We start from the raw sequence: 17,943 nt of genomic DNA on the forward strand, positions 1-17,943 counted from the left end.
CATTTAATCTCATTCACAAAGCGTTTGCCTGGAATCCATATATGTCTCTGCCTGTTTAATGTTACCTGGAATGGGAACAGTGTGTGTTACGGTCACTCTGTAGGCTCCTATGAAACATTTATTTGTTTGGTGGCAAGCTGAGGGCTAGACGTGAGCTAGATGCCTGAAAAGGGCCCTTTATGCTCATGAGGATAGTTGTGCTCTACCACCAAGGACCATGAAATTTCACTATTCAATTCAGAAGACATCCAGACTTTGAGAGAATGATGAACCAGTTAGATCACAGAGTGTTGAGCCATGGAACCAGATGAGAATAAACCTGCACCTTGTGAGAGGGTGGATATACTGTGTAATCCTAGCCCCTTCCTCACCACATGCCAAGCTTTGCTGCTTGCATTCATCTGACAAGTGGTTCTTTGAAAGAAGCCTGGATCTGGATCATCGTATGTATTTCTTTGAAAGTCTCACCTTTGGAATTAAATGCATAGATCTTATAGGTAAAATATAATTAAGGGAATTGAGTAAGAGTCATTCAAACTGCTGCACTGTTATTAATAACAGAGGTTCTGTAATGATGTTGCTAAATTGATGGTAAATTGATGCTAAATTGATGGTAAATTTCTGTAGGGGAGAAGCTTACAGAGATGATCAGGAGACAGGGCAAAGAGAAATGGCTGTTCTCTCCCTGACAAATGCCTGTTTTGACAAATAAACCACATTTAAAAAATAAATGAAATCCAAAAATATTTTAAAAGAACATCTGGTTGTTCAAAACAGGCATAGCTCAATAGAGTCCAGAGTTAGAGAACAGTACAACAACTGAGAATCTGGCCAGTGGATTATTATAAAATAGTCACTGCTTGCTTGAAAAATCTAAGAAGCTTAATTTGATTAAAGTCCCATTATTATTTTTAAAAGGGCACAAATATGAATTTTACTATGTAGTTCCTCATATTAAAGGTGCTTAAACATTTTTATGACCCCCACTACTGAAATTAAAAAAAAGGATTGATCTGTTTTTACTCATTATGTACAAAATCACTTTAAGTTTAATCATTTAATTCTGTCCATTGAATTGCAAGGAAGATGAATTAAATGTCCACAAAGTGGTTATATTATGGAATTTGCTCCACTTCAGTATGTGAGAGGAATATAAGCCCTTTACGTCAGGTATTTGATGTAAAATCACTTAGACATCTTTGTTTTGATTATGATGGCTTTAGGAGAGGTGAAAGGGGTAAGGGTAACAATTTCCAAGGGCTTATACATCAGATTTACAGAGGTATTTAAATGTCTTTAGGACTCATGCTAGAGGTACGCATCTCATTGACTTATTGACATCTCATTGACTTCACCTGACACCTAACTGCCTCCATCTTTAGAATGTGTAGAACTCTATTCCCCACCTATGTTTTATGCAGAAGAAGCCTTGAAAATTATGTCAGATATGGCCAGGAGGAAGCCCTAGATTTATTGTTGTCACTGCAAGAGATCTCCAACAGAATAATCTGTTGAAGTTATAACCTAACCCCATGGGGTTCTGACTGTTCAAGACATCTGCATGAACAAATAACTCTTTAGTGTTTCATGGTGCAAAGAACTGAAAATCTCCAGTTGTCATTTATATGCAAGTGAACTACTGTGAGCATATATGTCAACTTAATAGCAGGATGTATTTAAATTTACTACTTACTTATTTCTGGATATAAACCACACATCAATGAAACTTCCGAAGTTTACAGAGAGCAACAATCAGATTTTCAACAGAGGTATAAGGTTCCTGTGGCCACCTCTGTTCCTTCACAATCATGTCATAGGTAGGAGTGGTTAACAGCATCAGGCAATAAACTGTTTACCTAGGTATAAAGGCCTTAAAAAGAGGATGCGACTTCCTTAACAGAGGATTTCTTCTGTAAAGAAACTTTTCCTTTAAACTTTTCTTTGTTAGGTGATCTCCCAAAATCTGAATCTAGATTATTTGCTTCAAAATACAATCTGAAACATTTATGTTGAGTCTCACAAACATATTTGAATTCAGTCCTCACAGAGTGACTATTAATCTTTCCATAGGAAACCCTATAGAAAACCCCACCAGAATCTTTGCTTCTTTATTGGAGAAGTATTTTTATTAATTATGGGGTTTGCAGAGGGTTTACATATAATTTAATATTTCTGCTTATCTAAGTTTCACCCAAAAAATTACGGTTCCTGCATGAAGTTCATAGAAAGAGGGTTTTTTTTTAAATAGATACTTTTGGTCACTAGAGCAGATGCTGACAAAAGGAAAAAAAAGGAAAAAAGTCCCACTGAAAATCATTCAACTGAGTATATAAAATGAAAAATACATTTGGAATTCAGCCTACTTACTAGAAAAACATTGTAAAAAGAATTTTCCATGTAACGAATCATGGAAATATTTGGTTTGTTTATCAAACATTTTTTCTGTTTAGCTGAAATCATTCGATTTCTCACGAACAGCTTTGGATCACAATAGAAACTCAGAACATGTGCAGCTGACCTGTCAGGAGGTTTTGAAAATTGACTTGTATCCCATACAGTAGTGCTAAAAGAGCAACTCCAGCTGAGCTCTGGTGTAGTAAAGCTGGATCATGGAAATATTTCATCTATGTAGGAGATAATATAGAGTACTATTGATACTTTTTTAGCTGATGATTGATGTGAAAAACTTTGAACACACTCACTGCAGCTTTTGCTCAGAGATTATTAGAAAGATATTTTGAAAGCATAATCACTGCTTCAGCTTTGTACTAGAGACAGCAACCTAAGATTGCATCTCTCAGTGAAAAGTGTCCTACAGCAGCTTGAAACCAGTACTGTTCGCTGTTCATGTGCCTAGCAACCACCATGCAACGCAGTCAGTTCGTAAGCATGATGCAGTGCCTTGTAAATCTTGTTTGCACAGATTATCAGAACAGGGCTATAATGAAATACTTGGAACTGGTGTCTCTGTATGGAAATAGGGAAACTAGTGAGTTGACAGATGGGGAAATCTATAAATATGATCAACAATATTCAGAAATGTTGAACGATGGGGAGGAAAGGTCCATCATCACAGCAACGTAATCCTCAGGGGAGCCGTAGTAATACAAGCAATACCATCTGTAATATCAGTTATGCAGAAACGTCTGTGACTTTTGGTAAGCTCTGTACCAACCAACATAGATGAATAATATACAGACCTTTTTTTCTATTCTGCAAAATTCATTCTCAGAGTTGAAGTTGACTTTCTCTGCTTTGACAAGGCAGTAGGTGAAGATGATGAATGGCAGAGTTGCCAGCGCCCTTTTAAATGTCTCAACAAAAGCTGAGTGTCAAAGAGGAAACAACTCTACCTCATTTTATTAGATATGTTAAGACAAGAGGAACCAAACCAATGTTACATGGAGGTAATGGAAGGAAGATGTGTGCAGAAATGAAGAAATTTTCCTTCAGACTTTCTGGGAGAAACAGGTGTCTTGGTAGCCATTGCTATGCACACCAGTAATAGTGTTACAATGTGAGAGCATAAAAAAGCAGGTTTGCCATTCCTTGACAAGAGCTAGTGTCTGATGCAGTTTAACAAGTGGTCTGATATGTTCTGTGACTGTACAGTCAGAGCAGAAAACAGTTCTCTGGGAAATACTTAACATCAAGAACAAAAGCAGTAGTTAATTATTATTAGAATAGAACAAAAGATGCGGTAAGAACATTCTACAAAGGAAAAGGATGAAAATAGGTATTTTCTTAAAAAAACCCCAAAACTCAAACCCACCACCAATGCCAGACACTTCCCCAAAGAACAAACCCCCCCCAACGCAGAGAAATAAAGGAGTGATTTAGGAGGCTAGCTCCTTTATCATTTTAATCTGTGATTTGGTACTTCACTGAAGTAGAGACAAGTAACCTGTGTGGAAAGCCTGTGTCTTTCTAGTAATATAGAATTGCTTAGCCTCAAGGAAAAGGGTCAGCCTGACCCAGGTCATTGCTTAAAAAATGTTAAGGCAGACCTTCCTTTCACAAGAAACACCATTGCAACTCCATAACTGAATGCAGTGTGCAAGTGGGTATAAATGGGGATGGTTGGCACTGCTTTGGATTTTAATTAATGATATGTAATCTAGTAATTGAAACATTGTCCCAGAGCAAATGCCTACAGACAAAAAAAGTTGGTTTGTTTTTCAATCATTTTATCCATCCTATCTCACAGTTCTCTTCTTGCGGCTCATTGTATGGCGGGGGTATCTCCCTTCTACATTATGCATGAAGAACCCATCCCATCTTTCTCAGAAGAGGCTTTGGCTGCATTCCTGGTTCCTTGATCAAAGAAAAATTGGCTGACTGTCTCGTCTCTGACTAGGCCAACAGGTCAGTCAGGAAAGCAGATAAATCTGCTGGCATTTGCATCTCTCAACAGTGTTGAAAGGAGGAGTGTTGAATAAGTGAATTCCTGCAAAATGAGAGTTAGCAGTTACTTTGGTACAGTTAGAATGAAAGATCTTTTAAAATACATACATAGACAGAGTTGAAATACCTTGAAGTAGGTGGCAAAGACTAGACCTTTATGTAACTGTCCCAGAGAAATGTTTTAAGCACGTCTTTGCAAAGCTGTCTTTGTTGCACATCATGCTTTAAACCAACCTTCTGTCTCATGCTCTGAGAAACACTGATAGTGTGACAGACCTAACAGATCAAATAGTTGGGTCCACTTTTTAGAGAAATATTAAGATATGCCCCTTTATTATCCAATTTTTGTGTTCTTTTTAAGTGAGGACAAGTCCTTTTGGGTATTTGAGCATGAAAGGTTGTTAGCCTGGGGTCTTAGGCAATAAATTAATGTTTCAGTGAAGGCAGACAACCACCTGCATGAATGTACCATTTTTAATTCTATTTATTGTCTGCAAATATAGCACCAGATTAGATGTTTCCTGGAGAGCTGAGTTTGGTGTGAGGTATTCATCACTTTGTTATAGCTTCACCGTGAAGTAGTCCCTTGTACTAAATGAATAGCTCTCTTATCATGACCTTTTAATCGCTTCGTCATGAAGAAGTCTTTTATTTGCTACAAGACTCTACTTCATTTTACCCCCATCAAAGGAACTATAATATCATAGAACGGCCACAACAGAGACTTAACACAGAAATATGGTACAATAAGAGAAAATTAGTGAAGGTAGGCCTAGTTGACTACAAACAGCATCATGGCTTCCTAATGGGAAGTGCTGGAGTGGATAACTATCTGTGAGCTCAATTGTTGGAAACTCCATACAGCGGTGGATACCTTGCTCCGTTTTGTAACAAGGCAGTGGAACACAAGGGGAACAATACAAGCCAGCTAGCAGGACCAGCAGCACCAAAGAAATCATAGAGATAAGGGAGATGAATAGGGCATGACCAAAAAGAAAGCTTAAAACTAAAGATTAAATTTAGCTGTAGCGATACTTGTGGAACTTAGTCCTATGGACAAGATTTTCTTTTCATGCTGTCTTAACATAAGTATAGTTTATTGGAAGTACCAGAGTTCATGCTCCAGTGCAGAAGCAATGTAAGAAGGGGAGAAACCTAAATTGCAGTGTTTAAGAAGAGTTTAAACACTGGGAGGAATGGAGTCCTGGCCATGCTGGTTGCCTGAGTCATAAAGGTTTGATTGCAGTACAAGAGCATTTAACCACATGGATTTCAGAAGTAGTTGGGAAACCTGTTGGCAGCTCAGCCTACAGGCAGATAAATACTCAAAGTCAAGACAGACCATCAGCCATTTTCTCATAAAGAAACCCAGTAGCATACAAAAAGTCCCTAACAAATCTAGTGCCCAGAGATACTGTTAGATTTGTTTTGGTATCACCCTGAGAGGCTCCCAGAGAAGAGATTATTTATCAGGTGTAGAACACCTGTTGCTTTTCCTGATGTTATTCCTGCTTTTCCATGAGGCATATCCACACTAAGCAATTAGTGATGATGCTGAGCAAGGTAGTGAAAGGCAAGAAGATCCTGTATTCAGGTAGTGAACTCAGATTCCCAAGAAAACTGTTTGCCTTTTTCAATCATATCTTTTATCCTCCAGAAGAGGAAGGCTCTAAATGCTGTGCATAAATTTCCTTCATCAGTCCCAAGAGCCTGTGTTTTCCAGCCAACATGCCCACACACTACAGTTCTGCTTACTGCTATCCCTCCCTCTTGCCTGTTCTCTTTTGATCTGTTTCTTTTTATTTTCAGCCCTTTAAGGGACTCAGTTCTGGTTTGTTCTGAACTTGTTCTGTCTTTTTATTATTTCCCTTTTTTCCTACCCTGATATTTTTAGCCCTATGTATTTCTTTTCCTTCTTCTGTCTTGCATGGTTGCTAGTTTACCCATCTGCTTCCCTAGCCCAGTTTTCCATTTTTCCTTTACATTTCAGCAGATCCACACACCACTGAGCTCCTTGCTTGTCCTTTCTCCACCTCCACGGGGTATTATCATCGCCTTGTGTCATTTGTAAGCAACCAGCAGAGGAGCATCCGGTATCTGCTTTCTTATTGCTGCCACAGTGAGTCACATTGTCTGGAGAAGAAAAAGAGATACTGAGATTGTAGTCTTTACTTCAAATTGTCCCATTGTATGTCTTGATTTTCGTTTATGTCTTCATCATTATCTTCAGTTCAGTTTTGTGCTGAGAACCTGGACATTTTCTTTTATATGGAATGGGATATTTCTTTTTTTTTTTAGAAAATATTTTCTCAACAAAGTTTTTTACCCGTTTCTCTGCAGTTTTTCTCTTGAATCAGCTTATGCACTTTTTTGTAGATATCAGATGTTGAAGTGTATCTCTTCAAAACAAGGTGGTGTATTTTCTGCATTTGCCAATTTTCTCCTTAGCTATTTGTTCAAGTAAATACACTACACAAGGAACAAATTACCTTGGAAAAACTGAGAAGAAGACCAAGTCTTGGCTTGATTCTTTCTTCCATAGTATCTCAAAGAGCAAACTAAATTGAAGAGTCCCAAAACACTCTAAAGAGACTCCATTCAGCTCTGTCTTCAAGAGTCAGTGATTCAAAACATACATCAGTTTCAACTAACAGTTTTCAGTATGTGTGGAGATGCTCAATCCAAGTCTCCCATAAAGGTTGCCTCTTATACTGGAAGGACCCTGTGAAGAGATCACACTGTTTAAGTCAGGTAGTGTTAAAGTACGTAAATATTTTCTTTTCTAAGACAGATTTAGTATCCTCAGACACGGTGACCAGAAGGAAGGTCTGTAATCAGCCTCTTTTTTCTATAAAGTTCTGGTTGTGTTGTCAGAACTGATACCTTCCGTTTCCCCTTACTGTAGTCCAGATCAACGTTCGCGTGCACATTGTGAAGCTGCCTGCAAATCAGTTCAGGCAAAGACAAGTTTCTACAAATCCTGAAATATTTGTAAAGTCAAAATGTTAATCATATGGAATACTAGTGTGAGCATACACTTGAGCATGATGTGTGTGAACACATGTACCACTATAAAAAATATGCACGTTAGGTTTGAGGCTTGAGACTTACCAGCTTTGCCATCATGTAACAATGATTTCAGTGAAGTCATACCTTGTTTTTAATGCTGAAGGTGAATAAGCCAGAAAAAATTCATATAAATTTTTGTCGTAAGTCATCTCATACAAGACTCCAGAAACATATTTTACGTGACAGTGTAACTAATAGAATTTCAAATGACAGTGATGCATGAGGCTTTCAGAAGTAGCAATGCAGAACATTCTTTTTTGAATAATTCACTCATCTGAAGTTATTATATATTCAAAAATGATTGAGTTGGATATCAAAATATAGGGTGGTCTATGAGCTCAGGATGTAGGAGAAGAAAAAGAAGTTTCTGCAGTTATTCTGAACTGTGGTTTATATCACATTACTGTTGGTTAGATGAACTGAGTTTACTTGATTGTGGATTAATTAAAATTCTGCATGGATGTCTTTTTCTTGAGAAAATCTTAGTGAAAAATTATATGTGGAACAGTTGAAGCTTTAGCAGATTTTCTAGAGGTGTTTTTTTGTTTAGGCTTCCCTGACAGTCTTTTCTCTTGTAAATAAATTATGTGTCTAGAAATGTCTTGCCTTTATATTTATTTTGGTTTGGCAGCATATAGTTGTTATGGCTGGCAATATTTCATACCCCAAAGTATTAATGCTAACCATAAATTATTACCAATGATATGCAGTGGTTCTTATCAGTCATGACAAGTAATTGATGTTGATTGAAACAAATAAATACAATGCTTTGCAAAGTTATAACCTTGTCATTTAACTTCAGTGCTGCAAATGCATCAAGCTATCTTAGATTAACTCTTTGCTGGAAGACACAGAGCCTTCAAAACCAAGATATTCCACCTATAAAGGCCAAAAATTATGCAAAAATGTATTGAGATCAATACATCAGTAGTGGCAAAATTTGCCTCTTTTTTGCTTCCAGAATTGGGTAGAAATAATAGGATTCAAAGATGTGAGGAAATTGTCTTATTATCATGTTTTCTTTGATTGGTTGTTTCTCAGGGTTTGTTTTGAAACTCATTGGAGAACACATTGCAAATCTCTGTTTGTGTATCGTGCTATTTAAAATGAGAAGTCCTATAAACTTTGTTTGAGATGTGGAAGGTCAGGAACAATGATCACAGTAGTCCTTTCTAGCTGTGTGATAATAATCTATCATTAACTGCAGTTAAAAATTAAGCCGAAAAGATCTACTGGATTGTGCTGCAAATCCACAGTTCACAAAGGAGTTAAATTCTGTGCCTCTCTCTACACCAGATATAGTTCATATGGAATCAGTCATTAACTGGTGATTAAATCCTTGCTGAAATCTATGGCCAAGCAAATATCAGCCAAACTCCACACCTCCCAGGAATGAAAGGTACCACTTTACTGAGGCATGGGGTGAAGCATTTCTGGGTGAAATGTTCAACCCAAAGTGAGTTGAGCTTTGTTATCAATACATAGTGTGAGGTTTCACTGTATTTGTTGTCATGGCATGAAATCAGCAGAATGCTAATCTTTAACCAATATTATTTTGATAAGTCTGCATCTGGTCGCTTATTGGTATAGTGTATGTTATATTCAAACTCTTAAGTTGTAGTGCAAGTGTTGGTTTGATGAGTCTGTGGCTTGGAAGTGAATGATATCTTCACTTTTTAAACACCAGGCAGTCAATTGCACCACACTCAAACATGACCTGGCCATGTTTAGCTGTTTAATCCTCTGTAGAAGCAGTTCCTGTGCTGGAGAACACATGGAGTCAGACTGAACAGGCAAATGGGGAGCATTTGAAGTGAAAGATAATGTGGTTTTAAAGGAAGGTGGATTTTCCCTTATAATATTACTGATAACATTAAGGTTATTAATTTATTTAGCTCAGAAATTGCAAAATGGAAGGAGAATTCACCCAGCAGCTGTACTTTGCCTTTGGCAGTAGTCATGCTGCTGATGATTTAATCTTACTAGCTCCATCACAGGTTTTACTAACAGGGGTTGTCACACATCTTGTAATACAAAGGGAAGGAAAGAATATATCATTTTTATTGTTTTGTGAAAGTTCTGGCTCAGCACATTAGGTACTGATTCCGTTCTCTTTGCGCTGCAGTCCTGGCGAAGTCACATGTCTTAAAGGTCATAAAAAGGAAATAAGGAACAGAAGTTTGTTATGTGAATGTTGGTCCATTTTTTTGGTGAGCAAGAAATTGCTCCTTAGGATCCTGATGGCAAAGGCTAACACCTTCCCGCTGTAACTCATTTGCTTTCAGTAGACTACTACAAAGGATGAAATCTGGCCACAAATAATTTGGTGATCTCCAAATGTGTAGCAGAATAATGATTTTATAGATGACATTAATGATGAGCTCATACTCTTTTCTCATTTTCATTGCTGGAAATCTGAAATACACCAGTGTACCCTGAGCAAAACTGAGAGTAAAATATCACTAGCTAGAGGAGAAATAGTTAGATAATAATTTGCATAATTTATATTGCTAATATCTATAGGCTTCTATAATTTTGTATAATTTGTGAAGACTGTGATTTTGTGGAATGTGAATACATAGTAACACAACTTACTGAAAATGTTTATACAAATATTTGCTCATTTCACACTAGCTGAAAACTCAGTAAAAGAAGTCAGATCTCTACCATAAAAAAGGGTATCTTATAGAGCTGTCCAGCTGCCTTTTAGTTTTAATGTCTGTGTCATCGCACTGTGTGTAGTTACTAATTGTGCTCTGAAAATGCTGTGGCTGGGTCAATGCAGCATCGTTCTTGAGATGCCATGCCAAAGCCCTGTACTGTGAACTCAAGCGCAGCTAGCTCAGCATTGCTCTGTGCTGCACTCCCAGTTGACTGGGGTTAAATCATGTTGGAGTTGGGTGGCTTGTGTGCGTCTGTGGGATAGATTTACCCAAAGTTATTGACATGGTTTTGTATTGTCTGCTCTGTCACTTGCTTTTGATGCAACTGTCGCAAGCATAGTGCATCTATTTCAGCAATCCCCCCAAAACGTCTCAGTAACCATCCTGTGTGTCTGTATTTCATTATGTTCCCTTCATCTTCTCTCCACTCTGCGTCTGGTACTTGCTTATTATTTGTAGTCCGTGGCATGTTCTGCAGGCTCCATTTTTCTTCCAAGACACTTTTACCTCAAAGGCAAAAGAGGAAGCAATATATGTTTGCATTTCTTTGTCTAAATTGGATTTTCTGTCTTTAGTGAAGGTTTATTGAAGGTTTGATCTTGGAGCTGTGACTGCAGTTCCGTGCGTCGTCGTGTGGGAGTTACTTCCTTGCGTGAATGACGGATGAATGATTGGTTAACTTTTAGCTTGACCTTGTAATCACTTTACCACGGTGAAGTCTTTTGGTTCGGTTTTGAGCATAAGTAGATTTTTCAGTAATTCTTCAAATGCTTAATTTGATTGTAGGAAAGAGGATGAAGGCAGAATCCTACTCATGTTGCTGTTCTTCAGGCTGTGTACAACAGTCAGTAGTTCCTGTGTTGGGCACCCACCGAGGCAGTTTGAAAACATGCTGAGCCATTTCACTAATGCATTATGAAAGATCTTAAATAATGAGAAGGGCCATGGATGAAGGAAGCAGTAAGTGTCCTTGGAAGATGTATTCCTGTATATTGCCCTGCTTCAGTGTCCTCTCCCTTGATTTCTCAGTTCACATGCATTTTGTGAAATACATTGTAACACAGGTTATTAATTAGGAAGGATTGATTTTAGTTTTAGTTAATCCTTTTTTTTCATCTGGTCTCTGGAATCTTTGTTTCTCAGTAACATTGTTGTTATAGGTGGGATGGCCTGAAGAGATAAATGAGAGAAAATTTGTGGGAAGAAGTAATATCTTTTATTAGACTGACTGATGTAGCTGGAAGAAATAGAAAAGCTTTCAGGCACACAAAACCTTTTCCAGGTTGGGTTCTCTTAGCTTTGAGCTGTCTAATAACTGGCTTGTGCCTCTGAAGCAATAAAAAGAGTTCCTTGATCTTTCTCTTTTTATGGATAATACTATTTGGGAGGCATCCATATATTGCAGCAGTTAACACTTCCCACGGCCAAAGCTGATCAATCTGAGTTTAATTCTGATTAAGTCTTTTAATAATACAGGTGGTAGGGAGACAGTTGGACTAGATGATCTTGGAGGTATTTTCCAAACTTAATGATTCTCTGTGTCTATAATAATTTTCCATTTAGACAAGTAGTTTGTTAAAATAGTAGATTTTGGTTTCCGTGTGACCAGAAATGTAAGTTAACCCATAAAAGCTCCAATAAATCATTAAGATCTGTACATTTCTGAGAAGCTGCCTCTCTCTGCAGGAAAGTGTATGTGTGCTAAGTGGGATGGGCATGATGACACATTCTGCAATTTCAGTGATATTCCACTACATTTTTTTTTAATTAATGGGAAGAACATGGCTTTAAAACAGTCTCTTTGGAATAGAAATAAATAGATACAATACAAACAAATAGATAACCTACCTCAGGGATACTGTGTGTGAGATATATACCCTATTTGGCTTGTAAACTTTGGGATAACTGAAAGTATTACTGCAGATGCTAAAATTTTCACTGTGTTTCATATGCTGTCAGTTTTTATCGCACTCGCTCAGACTGAGTGCTGTTACGCCCTGTGAGAAGTCCTATTTGAATCTGCAAGGAGAATTCACAGAGTCTAGCAGCACTAAGAACTGCAGAGATGAGTCCAGAGTGTGGGTGTCTGCTTGAGTGAAAACCAAAACACAGGACAGGCTGTTTGCTACCTTGCAAAAAGCAGTGCTAGCAAGGAGACCTCATTATTGCTTCAAATAAATAACACATGAAAGAATATAATGGGTTTTTAATATAAGAAATGGATAAGGTGTTTGGCATGCCTGAACGTTTTGTGATTATAGTACTGTGAGGTGCTAATGTCATCAGCTCTTCTCTGTTTCCCTGGAGCTAAGGACCCTCATCATCCTATAGAAATACTGTTGGTGAGGTTTTCTTTGCAGCATTTTAGCACAAACACTATTCTGCTGAGGGATGTTTTCCAAATTACCCAAGGACAGTGAACCGAATATTTCCTGGAGTATATTACAGAATTAGTGGCGTGCATTTGGCTAAGTGTATACTTCACATCGTTTTCTACATCTTGCTGGGCGATGCATTGAGTTTCATGACAGTATTTCATTTTCAGAAACCTTAGAAAGACAAAGACGTTACGTGAAAGGTAGAAAATAAAGGACATATAAAACCCAGAACTATATGTCATCTGAAAGTTCAGATTGTGATTGATAAGTGGGGTTTTTTTACTGTTGGCTGTTAGCTGAATAACAGATTGTTATTTCAATAAGTTTTGACTGGAGTAATTTGTCTTGAAATACTTTTTTTCACCTTTTTCTTTTAGGTCCTTTGTAATATATTTCTGTAATTTTATTTTTCTCATACACAAATGCAGCTAACTTTTTCAATGTTAAGCAGCATCACATGAAAGCCTGTCTTCAGTTTATAAATTGATGAAAGACTGAATTCAGAAGAAATATATGATATGCAACAGTTATTGCCTACTGCATTCTGCAGCAAAAGAAAAATTAAATCAGCTATATTGAGGGGAAGGTATGCTGTCTGTTTGATCTAAAAAGACGTTTTCACAGTTCTTAATATTGTGGGCAACATTTTCCAGCTTATCACAATAGAAACAGGCAAGTTATTTACTTGTCAGAAAGCCCTGAACCCTAGCAAGCATTTGCACCACGTGTTAAGGTAAGGCTCCATACAGTGTCCCAATTGAATGTGGAGTTATGTGAATAAACTGTGCCAGACCATTTTCATCTCTTCATTTTCCTGAACAGATATGACAGTACAGAAATTACTGTAATGCATTTAGTATTTGAAAAAACTTTGCTCTCCTACATTGTTTCACTTCCTAGAGACCTTCCTTGTGTCCAAATTCATTAATTGATTCTCTTCTTTTGACCTAGAAGATGAATCTTTCTTCACTACAATCTTTCTCCAATTTTCTCAAATTTCACATGATTTGTCTTACGTCATATTTTTGTCAGCTGGAGTAATTTTCTATCCGTGTTCAAATATTAACTTTAGTTTAATATTTCGATACTACCCTAGTTAGAAAGCATGGAGTGCAAGAAATGTTTGAAACCATTTCAGAACAGGGGTGATAGCTCTTCAGATTTGAGTGGTGAAGATGATGACCAACCTTCTCTGCAAATACACTGTTCACGAGGACACTGCAGCCCGAGCTTTACCCATGGGAGGTCTCAGTCTTTTTCTTTGCGAGCTCCTTCATAAATTACCAGATTCTTTTTCTGATTAGGGCACATCCCACAAAACAAAAGTTGCAGGGCTTGCATCCCCCAAGCTTATGTAGGCCTCTTCTGGGGGGTGTGGCTGATGGCAGCATGGGAGGTTTGATTCTGATATTTTGAGAATCTCTGATATTCCCTTTGGTTAGTTGTCAGGCTTGGTGCCCTCAACTGGGCTCCTTTTGGATGTGGTACATTAGGGATCAAGAGACATATGGTCCCAGCTACTGACATGGCTCTGTGCAAGCTAAAGCTTTGCCAAAATAATGAAGATCCTAAAAGCATAAGCCTCTGTGCTTCAGAAAACAGTACTTGTGGTATAAGCCAGACCTGAAAAAGAAAGATTTTTCTACATCCTGGTTTTTTTGTTTGTTTTAATTTCAGTAATGGTGGTGTTTCAGTACGTGCCTATTGCAAACACGATGAATTAGGAAACTTCATACTCATAATTTATTCATGGTGTTCCTATTAAGAAACAAATCAACATGAGTAATTTGATAAAAATGTCAGCATCCTTTCTGAACGTGACTTCATTGTGATGTTGGTCTGCTCTGGTTTTGGAGCTCTTTCAAAGGTATAAATACTTATAACTCAAAGATATTAATATTCTACATGAACATTTAGATAGAAATTTTACTACAAGGCAAGAGAAGAGTTTCCACATGAAATATGAAGTGTTCTTCTTGTTGCTGTAGCATATTTTCTGTTAAAGCTTTCAAAATGACTTATTAGTTCAGCATTTTTTGTTGAAATATATTCTAAAGTTTTACTTTAAAAAAATATTTCTCTTCTAAATACTTATCACCTCTCCACACATTATCTGTGATGTACCTTTCTCTTCTCCTGGAAGGGCGAGAGACCCATTCCTCTTCTCTCTCACTGACTGTATGAGACTGTCCCCTTTAACAGCTGCTGGCAAGTGCCCCTCTGGGTAGCCTCTGGCAATGTACGCCCTGTGCAGAAACCACCATGCTTTAACCATTTATGTCCCTTTGATCTGCCATCTCTTACCTCTAGCAATATAAGATTTATAAAAGAAAGCAGGAGCTTTGAAGCCAGTGGTTTGTCTCATCATCTCACTAGCAGGACTTGAATAACTCTATCTGGATAGTCATCATGTTACCAGGTTAAATTTTCCCAGAAATCCAACTGAACTTTAAACATTATGGTAAGCAGGTAGTTACTCCAACTATGTATATAATTAAATGTATATTTATATGTAGTATGTGTATAATTAGATGGTGTTAGGTGTATAGAGATATGGAAGTAGTTATGATTTTGATAGCTATTTAGAGAATATAAGTATAAAACAATTTTCCTAGAATGCTGCTCTTGGTGTCATTGTACCTCCTACAGGATTCATAATTATTAGAATTTGTCTTTGTTTCCTCCTCTCTGAGGAGGCTGGTCAAACACTATCATAAGCTATAAATGATACATTTTGAGGCATAATTGTTAACATATGTATGATTCTTCTCATTGAAGGAACGTGTTCAATGTTCATCATCATAGACATGGAAAAGGGAAGTGCTTCTAGAATTAAAAGAGATTTATAGAAGGGAAATTAAAGTGTGTTACAAAGTACAGTTACTGATCTTACAGACCTCTGTGGGCTTCTTGCAGTATCAACCATAAAGTATTTAGGACATGCAAAATTCTTGGGGTATGTTGACGGGGGACTAATGGAAATGGAGGGAGTGGAAGGGTGTTTCAAATGGTTATGCTACTGAATGCCCTCCAGCCAAAATAACAACCTCTAAAACCCTTCTCGTGTGTGAGAACAGCAAATTTTGATGGTTGGTTCATGTGTGATTGTCCCTTGCCTCTTCTCTTTGGAGGAGATACTGAAAGATTCCTGTTGCAGGTAATAGAAACCACAGACTTCCCAACACTTGCAGCTATATTAAGATTTCAGCTTTACAGCTGTATCTGTACAGCTGTATCAGTGCGTGGCACTGTCCAGAAGCAAGTTCTTCATGTCCCAAGCAGAGATACTGTACTTCTGGACAGTGAAACTAGAGTAAGTCTTGTGCATGTCACCTGATGTTTCTTTCTGACTGGAGTTAAGAGTTTCTTTTAGTACAGTAATTAATTAGAAACATATGTTATATTCCAAGACTATGAAAAAAATTTAAATTTCTAATAGAACTAATTAATACTATGGAATTATGCTTTTTTTCTTAATCGTAAAGGAAAGACCTATCTGAAAACCAATCACCTGAAGCTGGAAGGTAGAAAAATGTCTGTTATTCACTGTTTGTCTATGTATATAAAATACTGTTTGACTTTAGTAGAAACATGTAATAGTTTGCTTTGATTTTAGCCTGTCGGAGTGGTGGTACATCACATTATGTGTTTTACTGTGCTGCTCCCCTTTGTGGATCCTCTGTTGATTTCAGCTGACTTCAACAAAATCTTCAACAAATAAAGACACTAGCATAAAACTATATATTAGATTTGCTTTCTTCTCCTATCTGGAGAATCCTGGGGTTTCTGAGACCAGAAGTCACTCATAACTTTGGGATGAATTAGGGAAGTTTACTGACAAATAGCTCTTCATTTTGCTCAAAATGTTGCTTATGGAAAAACTCAAGGTAAAACAAACCTTCCCTGAATTTCAAAGAAATGTGGTCAAAATCAGACTGGAAAACGTTTCAGGAAAGCCACACCAAACAGACATCTGTAAGTGCTCAGTCTTTCTCTTCTGTTCTGCAAGCCCGGAAGTTTCTTCAGGTTGTACATAGCAGGTGACCAGAAAAATCATACTGCTCTGTATCTGTATTTCAATTGAAATAATTGTGATACCTGTACAATCATTTTGACCATACCTTGGTGAAGAAATACAAGAAAAAGTGATTTATTTTCCTTATGTATGTGCTTGCAGGGGTTCATTTGGTTTTGTTTTGGCTTTATAAATCCTGCAGAAATGCAGGTTTTTCTTGTTGGGACCTCTCCTGCGCAGTGGTACAGGCTAAGTGTCTGCTTAAATTAGTTGAGTGTGTGTGTCTCCTTCATACAGCATTCAAACCCTTGGTCAAGTCTATCAGTTCTAACTGATTCAGAAGAATCTTTCAGTCATAACGATATTGGTGTTTGAGTGTGACTATCAGAATAGTAGTCTGTATTTAATCCAGTATTTCTCTTTGTAATTCTTATTTTCTCTTTTTTTTTTTGTCACAGGTCTTTCATTATTCTTACACAGCTTCATATGTGATTTATAACATACATACAAGGTAAGTCACGTTGTTTGTTCAATAGGATGTCATTGTCAGTGGTTCTATACATACAGAGATATCAGTGTGCTCAAGTAAAAATGTTTTTACATCTTTTTAAGGGAAGTTTGGGAGTTAAACCCTCCAGAAGTAGAGGATTCAGTTTTACAGTATGCAGCCTGGGGTGTCCAAGGACAGCAACTGGTAAGCACAGTCATAAAAAATGCTATGGTTTAATAATGTATTTACTGCAGACAGACAATTAAAAAAAAAAGATTAAAAGCCTTAAGTTTTGTTATATATCTCTGCATGATGCTAGTATGGTTCCGGTTTAGCTTTTTAGGAGATGTATTTATTTATTTATTTATTTATAAACATGTAAATGTGTTTTTTCCAGTCGAATCCAAATAAGTGAATCATACAATTCTTTCACTCAAGGAATTTTCAGAATAATGATTTTTATGGCTACTACTGTGAGAAAGGTAAAGTTGAAGGTGAAGTTTTTCAAGTGCAAGGTCGATGAAAACTGTGGGCAAAAGCAAAAGCCTCTCATCCAAAAGTGGATGTGGTGCATCAGTGAAAAGTGGTGTTTTTGAATATGAAAATTACTGCCAAGGTCAGCTGTGCTATATTGAATTCATAGTAATAAAACCAGAAATGCTATGTTTCATATATTATTTTCTACCAAATGTTTTGCCACTTTTATGAGCATAATTCATCCATGGTCGTAATGACCAATCTTGATAGGAGAAGAAAAAAAGGTGTTTTTAGAGCAGCAGTGATTTTTAAACTGACCTGTGTTGCTAGTTGAAGGCAAGAGATTTATAAAGGCTTCAGCTCTTTGAATAAGAAATTCAGATAATCCTTGTTACAATGTTCTAAGCTCATTAATACCCGCAGGCGTGATCCCGAAGCCGCTTTGCA

The 17,943-nt window shown here is 37.2% G+C and overlaps 1 protein-coding gene across 3 annotated transcripts in view; it reads left to right on the forward strand.

Annotated features, from left to right (window-relative positions):
* Window positions 1-17,943, forward strand: part of DPP10 (dipeptidyl peptidase like 10) — a gene marked incomplete at both ends in the record, with an annotated part of 501,348 nt that overhangs the window by 409,592 nt on the left and 73,813 nt on the right. For all 3 annotated transcript variants that reach the window (XM_084265745.1, XM_084265746.1, XM_084265744.1), the window contains 2 exons: window positions 16,988-17,040; window positions 17,142-17,223. In XM_084265745.1, the coding sequence (XP_084121871.1) occupies window positions 16,988-17,040; window positions 17,142-17,223 (135 nt within the window). The remainder of the gene's footprint in view (window positions 1-16,987; window positions 17,041-17,141; window positions 17,224-17,943) is intronic.

The sequence above is a fragment of the Gallinula chloropus genome (genome assembly GCF_964237585.1).
Source record: "Gallinula chloropus genome assembly, chromosome: 5".
NCBI classification, from domain to species: domain Eukaryota; kingdom Metazoa; phylum Chordata; class Aves; order Gruiformes; family Rallidae; genus Gallinula; species Gallinula chloropus.